At 44.1% G+C, this 14,649-nt stretch overlaps 1 protein-coding gene across 1 annotated transcript in view; it reads right to left on the minus strand.

Annotated features, from left to right (window-relative positions):
- LOC131687569 (uncharacterized) overlaps positions 1–12,262 on the minus strand; it is a 50,897-nt gene extending 38,635 nt beyond the window's left edge. Inside the window, exon 1 of the mRNA XM_058971658.1 lies at positions 8,297–12,262. Within this exon, the coding sequence (XP_058827641.1) occupies positions 8,297–12,262 (3,966 nt within the window). The remainder of the gene's footprint in view (positions 1–8,296) is intronic.
- Positions 12,263–14,649: the final 2,387 nt, after the last annotated feature.

Here is a 14,649-nt window from a genome sequence, read left to right on the forward strand (position 1 = left end):
CGTTCTACTATCCCGTTAGCGTTTGAGTTGCTAGCGAAAAATCCAATGAAATCGATTGACCGGAAAGGTTTTTTTTTCCAATTCGTTTATTTGATAAGGCAGGTTTGCGTTAGCTTAAAGGTGCCAATTTTGTTTTGTTTTACATTTTAAATTACTTAAAACTAGGGGATTACATATTGATTAGCTATACATATACACAAGGGGGTAATATAATTTTCGTAAGATTAGGGGGTCATTTAGTTTTTATGGCAATATGGTTTGACATTTTTAGCAATGAGATTATTGGAGCAAATAATGTTTAACTAAGGGGGAAACTTTATACGGCTATCTTAAAAGTAGAAATAATGAGAGGGCGTGATTAAATTTTGTAAAGATTCGGAGACATTAATTAGAGTTATTTTATGTGGTAGTAGAGTTGGGCATTTTCAACGAGATCATATAATATAATAGTTGAAACTAGAAAAGGCAAGAAGAGCTAAATGCTTCATGAAGATATTTGGGGGGGGGGGGGGAAGGGGTGTTACTTCTGTGTATAAGAGTCAGGGGAAGTAGGGTGGACAAACATGGCAGGGGGAGAACATTATTTCAGTTTCAGACTTCGGGAGATCAACGGATGGATTAAAGAATCAGGGTGGCCTTCATCAGGAAGAACCATGTACTGGGACGCCGGGTGGTCGTTCTTAAGATGGCAGGGGTTTCTCCAGACGATTTCGTAGTGCGGCTCAGATGTTGATCGGCTACATTTCGAGTTGTGCGTGTGATGTTCGTGCTTTAGGTCCCGTGTTTGTTGGCTCATTTGACAGGGATGTTTTGTGTCGCCTTGGAGTCGCATCAAACCATCGTGGGTGTATGGTACAGGTGGAAGAGAGCGTTTCTGAGAATGATAAGGAAAAAGGGGCAGTTAAAGTTGGATATTGATGGTTTTTATGAAGGTGTATATAAGGGACATATAGAGGACATCGCGGCTTACCAGCACATCTCGAACCGGGACGTTGGGTGGTCTTCCTCGGGCCCGGAGGGTGTCCATAAGCCGAGACCTGGCGAAACTGTACTCGGTGCACGCCCAGACTATGTGCTCTATATCGTGATAACCGTCGCCACAAGCGCAGATACCACTCTCCACGAGCCCAATACGTCGGAGATGTGCATCCAGCGTGTAATGGTTCGCCATGAGTCGGGACATCACACGAATGAAGTCACGACCCACATCCATCCCCTTGAACCAAGGTTTCGTCGATACCTTAGGGACTATCGAATGTAGCCACCTTCCTAGCTCCCCATTGCTCCACGAGGTTTGCCAACTTTCGAGGGTTCTCTGATGAGTAATACTGAAAAATTCGTGGAAGCAAATTGGTCTTTCAAAAACGTCACCTTCAATGGCACCCACCTTAGCTAAGGAGTCCGCCTTCTCATTGCCCGGAATGGAGCAATGAGAAGGGACCCACACTAAGGTAATCTAGAAAGATTTGTCAGATAAAGCACTCAGTAGCTCCCGTATTTTCCCCAAAAAATACGAGGAATGCTTTCCATGTTTCATCGAGCGAATAGCGTCAATAGAACTCAGACTATCCGAGACGATGAAGTAATGGTCTGCGGGTAATGTGTCAATGACTCCAAGGGTATACTGAATAGCAGCTAGTTCTGCGGCGTAAACTGAAGCAGGGTCACTGAGTTTGTAGGAGGCGGTGAACTTTTGATTGAAAATACCGAAGCCAGTGGACCCTTCGAGGTTTGATCCGTCAGTATAAAACATCTTAGAACAGTCGACTTCTCGGAATTTATTATAAAAAATATTTGGAACCACTTGTGGGCGTATGTGGTCCGGAATTCCACTAATCTCATCTTTCATGGATGTGTCGAAGAAAACAGTAGATTCAGAAGTATTTATGAAATGCACACGGTTGGGATTGTAAGAAGAAGGATTAATATTTTGCGCCATGTAGTCAAAGTACAGGGACATAAAACGGGTCTGAGAATTGAGCTCAACAAGCCTTTCGAAATTTTCAATCACCAACGGGTTCAAGATATCGCATCGAATGAGCAATCGATATGAGAGTTCCCAAAATCGATTTTTCAACGGGAGAACGCCCGACAGGACTTCGAGACTCATCGTATGGGTCGACTGCATGCACCCTAAGGCGATACGCAAACAACGATACTGAATTCTTTCGAGTTTGATGAAATGTATGTTCGCGGCAGATCGAAAGCAGAAGCATCCGTATTCCAGTACCGACAGTATCGTTGTTTGATACAACCTAATTAGGTCTCCTGGGTGGGCACCCCACCACGTTCCGGTTATTGTACGAAGAAAGTTGATCCTTTGTTGGCATTTCTGTTTCAGATACCGAATATGGCATCCCCAAGTACCTTTCGAGTCGAACCAGACCCCTAGATATTTTACTGTGAAGACCTGAGCGATAGTTTGACCCATTAATAGAAGCTGTAGTTGTGCTGGTTCACGCTTCCTAGAAAATACAACTAGCTCAGTTTTCTCCGTGGAGAATTCGATACCCAGCTTAATAGCCCATGCAGACAAATTGTCCAAGGTATTTTGTAATGGTCCTTGTAGATCGACAGCTTTGGGTCCCGTAACAGACACCACGCCATCGTCTGCAAGTTGTCTTAACGTGCAGGAATTGTCAAGACATTCATCAATGTCGTTGACGTAGAAATTGTATAACAGGGGGCTTAGACATGAGCCCTGGGGAAGGCCCATGTAGCTAAATCGTGATGTCGATAAGTCACCATGCGAAAAATGCATGTGCTTTTCCGACAACAAGTTTAGTAAAAAGTTGTTTAAAGTCGCTGAAAGACCATGCTGGTGCAGCTTCTCTGCAAGAATGTTGATAGAAACTGAATCAAAAGCCCCCTTTATATCTAGGAACACTGATCCCATCTGCTCTTTACTAGCATAGGCCATTTGAATTTCGGTTGAGAGCAACGCAAGACAATCGTCCGTCCCTTTGCCTTTGCGAAAGCCAAACTGTGTATCTGACAGTAAGCCATTTGCTTCGACCCAATTGTCGAGGCGGGATAGGATCATTTTCTCGAACAACTTCCGGATACAAGATAGCATTGCGATTGGTCGATACGAATTGTGGTCGGAGGCTGGTTTTCCTGGTTTTTGGATGGCGATGACCTTCACTTGCCTCCAATCGTGTGGGACAATGTTAGCCTCAAGAAACTTATTAAATAAGTTCAACAAGCGTCTCTTGGCAGAGCCTGGCAGATTCTTCAACAAGTTGAATTTGATTCTGTCTGGCCCTGGAGCTTTATTGTTACACGACAAGAGAGCAAGTGAGAACTCCACCATCGAAAAAGGTGTTTCGTTCGCGTTATCGTGACGGGACGCGGCGCGGTAGATCTTCTGTGCCGGGGCGGAATCCGGACAAACCTTCTTGGCGAAATCGAATATCCAACGGTTTGAATATTCCACGCTCTCATTAGTACTGTTTCGATTTCGCATACGTCGGGCTGTTCCCCAAAGAGTGCTCATCGATGTTTCTCTCGTTAATCCGTCGACGAACCGGCGCCAATAACCGCGTTTTTTGGCTTTCATCAAACTCTTCATTCGCTTGTCTAACGTCGCGTACTGTCGAAAACTAGCGGGTAACCCGTCGTTCCGGAATGTCTTAAACGCGGCGGCCTTCTCTGCGTACACGTCTGAGCACTCTTTGTCCCACCAGGGATTGGGAGAACGTTTTTGTATGTTCGCGCCGGGTACTGGCTTAGTCTGAGCTTGATTCGCGCTGTCGAGAATCAAGCCAGCCAAAAAGCTGTACTCTTCCTCCGGAGGAAGTTCTTGAGTAGATTCGATGTTGTCGGTTATCGCGGCAGCATAGCTCTTCCAATCGATATTTCGTGTGAGGTCATACGAAATATTGATTGTTTCCAATGGCCTTGAGCCGTTATTGATTGAGACTACGATCGGCAGATGGTCGCTACCGTGGGGATCAGGGATTACCTTCCACGCGCATTCTAACTTTAGCGAGGTCGAGCATAGGGATAAATCTAATGCGCTTGGGCGCGCAGGTGGGGGAGGAATCCGTGTCATTTCACCCGTGTTTAGAATTGTCATGTTGAAGTTGTCGCAAATATTGTGAATTAAAGAGGAACGGTTATCATCATAAAGGCAACCCCATTCCGTACCGTGAGAGTTAAAGTCGCCTAAAACTAGTCGCGGTGCAGGCAGGGATTCTATGGTGTCATGTAGCCGGCGATGCCCAATCGCGGTGTTGGGGGGAATATATATGGAAGCTATGCAAAGATCTTTGCCTTTGGTTGTTACTTGACAAGCGACAACTTCAATACCTGTTATCGAGGGAAGGTTAATTCTGTAGAAGGAATAGCGCTTTTTGATCCCCAAAAGCACTCCTCCATAGGGGGTGTCTCGATCCAGGCGAATAATATTAAAGTGGTGGAAGTTGAGATCTATGTCGGAAGTTAACCAAGTTTCACATAATGCAAATGCATCGCAACTCAAATTATTTATTAAAATTTTGAAGGAATCGATTTTCGGGATGATACTTCTGCAATTCCACTGTAGAACAGTGATCAAATCCGTGACCTCGTTCGATGAGTTAGCCATCGAAAGATACAATCGCTGAAAGGAGAGGCCATTTAGCAGTCAACTGCTTCAAAAATATTCTTACTGTAGGGAGAAAAGCTAACATAAGACTTTTAATTGGATCAGTTATATTGAAAGTTTTTATTATCCAGTCCACAATGTCCGAGAGTTTGATAATTCCAGTGCCGCGATTATTCTCGAACTGAAACAGAGGAACACTTGGGATTTTTGATGTTCCTGGAAGTGCTGGGAACTCCTTCTCTGAGTTTAATCCTCCGAGACCAGGAGCTAATTGCTTCGGTTTGGTTGCAACACTTCCAATAGATGTGACTTTCGGAGTCCCGTCAAGGGATACCTTCTGGCCTTTACAACGAACTTTAGGAGAGGAAATGTTCCTCCTCTTCCTATAACTTCTAGGCGCCCTAGTAGATGTTCCCTCTTGTGGGTCATCAGCCTCGCCCTCGTTAGGAGGCAAGTGAGCATAGATGTTTGTTGAGGTTGGTGGTGTAGCTTTCTTTAGCATTTCTGCGAAAGAACGTTCGGATCGTCCCGCAAGGGAACGTTTTAGTTTATCCCCGCGTAGTTTGTACGCGGGACATGCCGAGATATCATGCAGATTCTCTGCACAGTAAGGACACTTCTCAGCATTCTTACTGCACGAATCATCTAGATGATTCTCCCCGCATTTTCCACAGCGGGCCTTATTGCTACAATGGGTGGCTGTGTGACCCAATTGTTTACACTTTGTGCAATTCATGACCCGCGGCACAAACAGACGCACAGGCAGACCTTGTGCAAGAGGACGTAATTTGGCAAAGCGGTACCAGCGAAGGTCAACCGATAAGAGTTTGATTGGCGGTACGTTTTTGAACCATCCCCCGCAACTACTACTGAGTGCAAACGCTTGCACTCGAGTATTTTCACTGGCTGAAGTATGCGGTCTCTAAAACGGCCAACCCTGTACTGCAGCAGATCCTCGCATGTCAAACTGTCATCGGTGACAACGCCTTCAGACTGTACTTTTACAGCTGGAATATACACGTGATAGTCCTTCGTAAAGTGCTCGCAGCAAGCAATATCGTTTGCCTGCTTTGAGTTAGTCAGCACGACCCTCAGCCTGTCTGAGCGGACCTTTTTTATTTCGGTCACAGCCGAGAACCGTTCCGTCAGGTCTTTTGAAATCTGTAATAGATTCAGCGATTTTGTTTTGGGCCGAAAGAAGACCACAAAGGGACCGGTCGAGAGCTCTGGATATTGTTTGGGTCGGGGGAGAGCCTTAGGAGTCGACTCGATCTCCATTTGGCCATCCGGGGAGGAAGCCATCGACACCGTCAATGCACGGGGTCAGCACCCGCGCAGACGGGAAAAATCCGTAAATGTATCAAAAAGGTAGATTTCACTTATCTGTATACTCGTTTCCCACGACGCACCAGTCCAGCTTAAATAGCTGGTTATTGTTCAATCCTCGCTTTACGAACAAAAGGTTGAGGAATGTGGCCTAACGGTTAACACACGCACAAAAGAATAAAAGTCCAAACCTCGAAGAGGCAGAGAATGGCAAAATAACCTTGAACGCGGATTACTGCACTGTTCTTTTTCCAACAGACCGAAAACAAAACACTTCTATCTCGATCGAGCGATGCGTAGAGACTGTTGAGGAAAGAAGGTTCTTGGTCGCTGACTATAGTATTCGGTCTTCCAAATTGGCGTATATGATCAGTTATGGCGTTTTTCATGTCGATTATTGTTCTTGCTTGCAAATGAATTGCGTTTGCAAATTTAGAGAAGGAATCTACTATAGTTAACCACTTTTGACCTTGTAAGAAAAAGACGTCGATGTGGACTCTATCAAACGGGGTTTTGCCGAAAGTACTTTTTCTAATTAATTTTGGCGGTGATCTGTCATATTTTGCTTTTTTGCAAATATCACAGGTGCTTACGAAAATTTTAAGTTTTCTGTCGAGCTGTGGAAAAAAGAATTTTTGTAATATTTGGTTTTTATTTTCCTTTGTGCCTCTATGGCCATAGTTATGGGTTTCTCGGATAATTTCGTCTTTCTGGTCTTCCATCCTTATGCCTTCTAGGAGTAATTCTGAAATGAGAATCTTATATGTTTTATTAATTGAAAAGTATTTTCTGTATGTTTTTTGAACCATTTGGATGAGTGAAATTGGCATTTTCAGACAGTTTGAACCTTTGGTGTTAAGAAATTTGTTTGAAGATGTCAATTATATCTTTTTCTGTATAATCTTATTTTGTTATTATGTGACGATGATACTTAGGAAATATTTGCTCCTAGGATGTTATCTCTTTGGGACCAATTTTTAAAATTATTTGGTTCCTAAAAGAATTAATGGATTTTTCAGTGCATGGTATAAAATAGTCGTCGCTCGTGTCTGCCGAATGAATTGTTCCCAGGTCGTCGCTTTCGCTTGAGGATGGTTCTACCTCTATGCTATCTTGAGAGTTTGCGTTTATTATCTGGTTTTCTATTGTAGGATTTATTCTTGAAAGAGCGTCGGCAACGACATTTTGCTTACCGGGTTTGTACATAATTTCGTAGTCAAACTCGCCTATATCAAGTTTCCAACGAACGATCTTACTGTTAGGGAATTGGTCAATGGTTGGTGATCCGTTACTAATTTAAATTTTCTCCCATACAAGTATGGTCGAAAATGTTTCACGGCTCACACGATTGCCAATAGCTCTTTTTCTATAGTGCAATAGTTCTCTTCTGTTTTGCTTAGAGTACGTGAGGCGTATGCAATCGGTCTATCTTTGCCGATTGGTCCCTGGGAGAGAACGGCTCCTATAGCATAGTCGCTCGCATCTTTTGTTAATGTAAATTCTTTAGTAAAGTCTGGGTACATTAACACAAGGTCCATGGCAAGAATCTTTTTGCATTTATGAAAATATTCTTCGATTTCGTTCGTTATTCTGAACTCAGTATCTTTCCTCAATAGTTTAGTCATTGGTTTTACCACCTTGGCAAAATCTTTTATAAACCTCCGGTAGTAGCCTAGTGTTCGCTCAGTGGACTGTATACACGCAAGGGACAATTTCCGTAGAATTCTGGGCGGACACTTGAACCGAAAGGAGCACTAGCACTTAATAAAACTTTCAGGGTACTTTTCACATTTACTTAACCTTTGATCTGTACATGTTGAAAGCTAGAATTAGACTGATGATTTCTGCTCTTACTCTGCTCTATTTAACACAAAAAAAACGCCATCGGTCGCGCGCGTAAAATTCGCGCGCTTGTTTTTGCCCACCAAGGGGTTGTCGCGTTGCTGTCATCATTACGGTAGACACGCAAGGGGTGCATCAATTTTTATTACACCGTTCATTCGAGATGTCGGCTCGAACATCCTCCCCCCGAGATGATTTGAAAAACCTGCCTGAAGAACTTGAAGATTCAGCGTTGTCAAGAATCGGGAGCAAAGCTAGTTTGTGAATTGGACGTCGTAGGATTCCTGTTTTTGTACGCAAATCCACTACTCGTACCAGACCGTCTTCAGCAGGGAAAGTTTGCTCAACTCTTCCAACTTTCCAAGATTGTGGTGGTAAATTATCTTCTTTAATTATTACCACCATGCCTGGTGCAATATTGCATGTCCTCTTTGTCCATTTGGTTCTGGTCTGCAATTCCATAAGGTACTCTCGGGACCATCGTTTCCAAAAGTTTTGTCGAAGTTGCTGGACATATTGCCAACGAGAAAGTCTATTCACTGGAATCTCTTCATATGTTGGCTCCGGTATGGACGTTAATGGACGGTCGATCATAAAATGTCCCGGAGTAAGCGGTTCAGGATCAGCTGGATCATCGGAATGAGCATAAAGAGGCCGAGAGTTTAGAACAGCTTCAATTTGACAGAGAAGTGTAGAGAACTCTACCATGTTAAGGGTAGTAGTATGGCATATTCTTTTAAGTACGGATTTGGCACTCTTTACACCTGCCTCCCATATTCCCCCCATGTGAGGAGCACTTGGTGGAATCATTTTCCAGTTAATTTTTCTAGGTTGACAAAATTCAAACAGCTTCCTTTCCGTTAACTGCTGTTTAAACATTTGGTACAATTCATGCAGTTGGTTCTTTGCACCAACGAAGTTGGTCCCATTGTCAGAGAACATGTCCTCTGGTACTCCTCGTCGGGATACGAACCGGTGTAACGCTGCGATGAATGAATCGGTTGATAGGCTTTCGACTGCCTCCAGATGAATACCCTTGGTCACCATACACACAAAGATACAAATGTACCCCTTAACAGCAACTGCCTTTCGTCCAGGTTGCTTCAAAAGAATAGGACCAGCATAATCGAGTCCAACCTTTTGAAAAGCTGGTGCTCGTTCACAACGACTGGCTGGCAGGTCACCCATGAACTGACCTACCGTTGTCGGTTTGGTCTTAAAGCACTGGACACAGCTACGAGTGATCTTACGCACAGCAGAACGACCATTCGGAACCCAAAACTGACGCCGAAGAGTCGCTAGAAGAGCGGTAGGACCTATATGCAGATTCTCACGGTGAAGTGCATTAATTAGACTGTCAACTACATTATTGCGATTTGGTAAAATCCACTGGTGTTTGCTGGAAAATGGTAGTTGGGAATGTCGAAGTCGACCGCCAACTCTTAGCATCTCTTCGTCGATAACAGGATTCAAATTGTACAATCTCTTGCATTGCACACCTGATTTCAAACGGGCTATCTCATCTGCAAATTCTTGATACTGAATCACTCTAACAATCACCTTCATGGATTCGTTCATCTCGGTCATAGTAGGGTATTTTTTCAGGATACGGGTTTCCGCTGATTTCTCCTTCGCGTTCTTGCAGAATCGTAGAACATATGCAATAACTCTTTGTAATTTACGAAAAGATTCAAATTTTTGGAAAACTGGTAATTTTTCATAACGCGCAACCGTATGCACCACGGCAACACACTTCATTTCTGGAATATCATCATCGCATAGTTGGGTAGGAGTTTCAATCTCGTAAGGATCACTTTTCAAGAACAATGAACCACTCCACCATAAATTGTTCGTTGCTAACTTAATGGCTGATTGACCCCGAGAAACCACATCGGCTGGATTCTCGGAAGTTTTTACGTATCTCCATTCAAATTGATTCTCAGTAGAGATAATTTCACATACTCTGTTTCGCACGAAAATTTCTAGTAGGCTGGGATTTTTCTTCAACCATGCGAGAACCACTTGGCTGTCAGACCACAACACGATTGCACTGAAAAGCAAATTCGAGGAAGAAATAATTTTTTGCACGAGACGATGCAGCAGTAACGCAGCCGCTAGTTCCTTGCGAGGAATTGTGAGAGCTGCCTTTGGAACTACTTTCGATTTCCCACAAAGTAGTTTAACTACGGCATCCAGACCAGGGATCACGGATCGAATGTAGAAACAGGCTCCTAATGCACCTTGAGAAGCATCCGCAAAGCCATGCAGCTCAAAGTGAGCAGCATTGGTCACCAGTACTTGACGTGGTATGTGCCGTTGATTGATTCCGGCGATAGCGACAAGGAAGTATTTCCAATTTTTCAACAACTCTCCTGTAATTTGTTCATCCCAATCAATGTTTTCCTTCCAGGTTTGCTGCATAAGAAGTTTGCCAATGATAACTACTGGAGACACCAACCCCAAAGGATCAAACATTCTGGCTATCAAGGATAAAACTTGTCGTTTGGTTGGCGTTTCTATATCACAGGTGGGCATTGATACGAACAGCAGCTCGTCCGTTGAAGGATTCCACATTAATCCAAGCATTTTAATGACTTCGTTGGCTCCGGATTCTTCAAAACTTACTAGCTGCTCTCGATCCGCTTCAGGAATGGTCTCCAACAGCTCTAAACTATTCGATGACCATTTGTGCAAATGGAATCCACCGGCCTTCAGCAAGTGAATCAATTGGTTTTGCGCATCGCGTGCTTGTGATAAGTCGTCGTATCCAAACAAGCCATTATCGACGTAGAAATTTTTGTCGACTATATCCGCTACCATAGGAAACTTATCTCGTTCGTCGATGGACAGCTGCTTAAGGGCCCTTGTGACCAAAAAGGGTGCAGATGCCGTGCCGTATGTAACCGTTGTTAATTCCAATACACGCACGACGCTCGATGAATCTTTCCGCCAGAATATTCTTTGCAACGGAGTGTGGCAGTCGTCAACAACAATCTGCCTATACATTTTCGCTATGTCTGTAGTCAAAACATAGCGAGGTTCACGGAAGCGTAGGATGATTGATTGCAAGTCGCTCTGAATAATAGTACCTATCTTCATGACATCATTCAGGGAGAGGCCGAACACCTTTGCAGAAGCGTCGAATACGACACGACACTTAGTGGTTGTATTTGACGGTCGAATAATAGCATGATGAGGTAGGTACCATTTGCTTATATGTGGTGGATCGTTGAATTCATTGATCTCTTTGCAGTGTCCAAGATCTTCGTACTCACTCATGAACTCTGAGTATTGCTGCTTCAAATCAGGATGCTGATTCAACCTTCTCTCCAATGCGTAGAATCTTCGTAGCGCCATGGCTCTGGAGTTGCCAAGCTCATTAAAACAATCCTTGAGAGGCAACTGAACAATGTATCTGCCAGAAGCATCTCGTCGATGAGTGTTTAGGAAATGCTGCTCGCATTCTTCTTCTTCATTGGAACCATGTGCATCGTTGGAAACTTCTTCGACCTCCCAAAACCGACGGATAAGCTGATCCAAATCATCAAACGTTGCAGCATGTGAATGTACTATGTAGTTAGATGTTGTCTCGCCTCCATAGCTGCCACCCAGGACCCAACCGAATTGAGTCTCTTTAAGTACGGGAAGATTTTCGGCTAATGTTATCTCTCCTGGCAATAGCAATTTCAGGAACCACTGGCTTCCAATCAACATATCTATTTTGCCAGTTTGATGGAACGTCGGATCGGCGAGTTGAACACCTGTTGGAAGCACCCAGTTACTAACATCGAAGCTTGAAGTGGGCAAGTCTGCCGTCACGTTGTCCGTCACCAAACATTGAAGACTCGCTCTGAAGTCTGAATATTTAGATCGGATTTGGACTATGCTGCTCATTGACGAATGGCTCTTCGTGCTATTTACTCCCTTTACGGTTACCTTTAATGGAAACTGCTGCAATCCTAATGCATTTATCATGGACCGCGAAATCAGATTGGCTTGGGATCCACTATCCAATAAAATTCTGCACGGGTGGGGTTTGTAGTTTTTGTCCATCACCTCTACAACGGCTGTGAGAAGAAGTATATGCTGTATTGGAAGTACACTCGAACAGGTGGCAGCAGTAAGTTGTGTTTGTTCCTGATGATTTGCTTCTTGCGTCGGTTTCTTAACTGTTTGAGTATCAGCTTCTCTGGATGAACTTCTCTCCTTTGTTACTGGAGAACTTGTTTTTTCTTCCGCGTGGAGTAGACTGTGATGCTTCCTATTGCATTTGAAGCATGTTTTATCGGAAGGGCAATCTCTACTGCGATGGCCTTTCCTGAGGCAATTAAAACAAGTGTTTCGTTCTCGAACCTTAGACAATCGTTGCTGTAAGGGAAGCGCTTTGAATTCTGGACAAGTGTAGTTTAGGTGGCCCTTGCCACAGAAGTCGCATTTGTACTCGGATTCAGCGGATGCAGTAGATGCATGTGATTTGGCGAAAGATGCCTTACTCTGAACATTCATAGGTTTGACTTGAGTTGCGGATCATTCAGCATCATGTCATATCCAGGAAGTTCCCCATGCTTCACAGTGGATTCCCAGCGTCTTCGAGTTTCTTTATCCAATGCTACTGCAAGCAAGTGGACCACTATTTGTTCCGACACTCCGGTGAAAGGTTGCTCTAAAAACTTCAGACTCTCGACGTGCCTTGTGCACTCATCTATCAGTTTCCTGAGCTCGCCATTTGTTTCCTTAGACATTTTGGTTAGATTCAAAAGGCCGTGAATATGACAGTCGATGGCGTGTCGTTTGTTCTCGTACCTCTCCTCGAGAATTTCCCAAGCGTGTGCATAATTGCCTTCATTAATCGTTTTCGCATCTATTAAACCAGCAGATACCAGCTCCAAGATTTTCTCTTGCAGAGCTTCATACTCCTTTTGAGCAGATTCCAATTTCTTGGTGTACACTTTAATTTGTGCCTGACTAAGCACTAGATTGTCTTCGTATTGGGGTTGAATGGTACTTAAAATTTTGGTTACCTTACCTTTGGCCATACCGCGGCGATGGACGAGAACACCACTGGATTGGAATGGGTGGATAAACCTGGCTTAGACTCTGGCATCACACCAGAACCGGAGTATTATGTCAAGCCTTATGCTTGAACAGGAACAAAAGCACCAAGTTGCTTTTTTCCAACCAACGGCTGCATCACTCACTCACAAAATGGCGCGACCCACGCTTGCGCTAATGGCGTCTTCCCGCGGAAACACTTCACAAAATGGCGGCGACCAACGCGGCGTTTAATGGCGTTTACCCGCGAACACACATCACAAATGGCGGCGACTCACAGCTTGCACTAATGGCGTCGTCCCACGAGTTCACTTCATAAAATTTGTGGTATTTTTTGTGGTAAGATTTTTAATTGGGTCGGGAGTCCGGAAATTTAAGAATGGATCTTCCGCCCTATCGCGCATGGCATTAATTGTGTGCACTAACGCGTTTTGATTTTCCTTGAGCTCGCGGATTTGGTCCAACAGCTCTTGGGCGTTAACTTCTTGTGTCATGTTTCTATTCTTGTCAAACTTATTAGCACGTCTCATACAATGTATCTAATTTTAATATACCATAGTTTTTCAAATGTTCACTTTGAACCACTCATTAGTATTTGCTTAGTCACAATGTTAATTAATAAAAGGTTTTTGTTACTTGCAGAAGAGCACTGTTGAGCTTCATCTGGAGTCCTAGTGTGCATTGAGGGTTGAGGTCCGGTGGCGATCTTCAATTTGCAATCAGCGCGAATCGCTTGATATTCACTCAATGATGGCTTATTGCGGGCTGATTGGTTGTTCTGTACACGAACATAAATCTCTGATCTTTACGTTGATTCCGAGAAGTCTGTTCAATTTATTTTCACAAAATTTTAACTTCACTCCACTCCATGAACATTGCCTTAAACTTCGGCCAGCTTTCGTACCTTCCATCGAAAGTGGGAATGGGCATTCTGAGAGGTTGATGGATCACCAGTGAAGTGGCAGCATTCGGTGGAATGGAGTTTGCTGCGATAGGCACACCAGATTCACCCTGTTCCTCCAGGATGATTCCTACCATGTCACACAAATCGTCGAAGGCTTCGAAGTGTTGGTCATGAGCATCCATGTCCTCAGCAGATACCAGCTCCAAGATTTTCTCTTGCAGGGCTTCATACTCCTTTTGAGCAGATTCCAATTTCTTGGTGTACACTTTAATTTGTGCCTGACTAAGCACTAGATTGGCTTCGTGTTGGGGTTGAATGGTACTTAAAATTTTGGTTACCTTACCTTTGGCCATACCGCGGCGATGGACGAGAACACCGAGTTGCTCCATTGCTCGAAGCTTCTCTTTTAGCTTCCGTTTCTTCTTCTGCTTCTTGTTGACGGGAGTGGAAAGATTTGATGCTGACTGCCCAAGTGCAGTACTAGCACCAGTATTTTCCACTGGATTGGAATGGGTGGATAAACCTGGCTTAGACTCTGGCATCACACCAGAACCGGAGTATTATGTCAAGCCTTATGCTTGAACAGGAACAAAGCACCAAGTTGCTTTTTTCCAACCAACGGCTGCATCACTCACTCACAAAATGGCGCGACCCACGCTTGCGCTAATGGCGTCTTCCCGCGGAAACACTTCACAAAATGGCGGCGACCAACGCGGCGTTTAATGGCGTTTACCCGCGAACACACATCACAAATGGCGGCGACTCACAGCTTGCACTAATGGCGTCGTCCCACGAGTTCACTTCATAAAATTTGTGGTATTTGGTTTTAAACAGCGGCGACCCACAGCTTGCACTGATGGCGTCTACCAGCGAGTTCACTTTTACAAACGGCTCCACACAGAACTTTCCGGAACTACTATCCACCACTTCACTTCAC

Source organism: Topomyia yanbarensis, chromosome 3 (genome assembly GCF_030247195.1).
Source record: "Topomyia yanbarensis strain Yona2022 chromosome 3, ASM3024719v1, whole genome shotgun sequence".
NCBI lineage: Eukaryota > Metazoa > Arthropoda > Insecta > Diptera > Culicidae > Topomyia > Topomyia yanbarensis.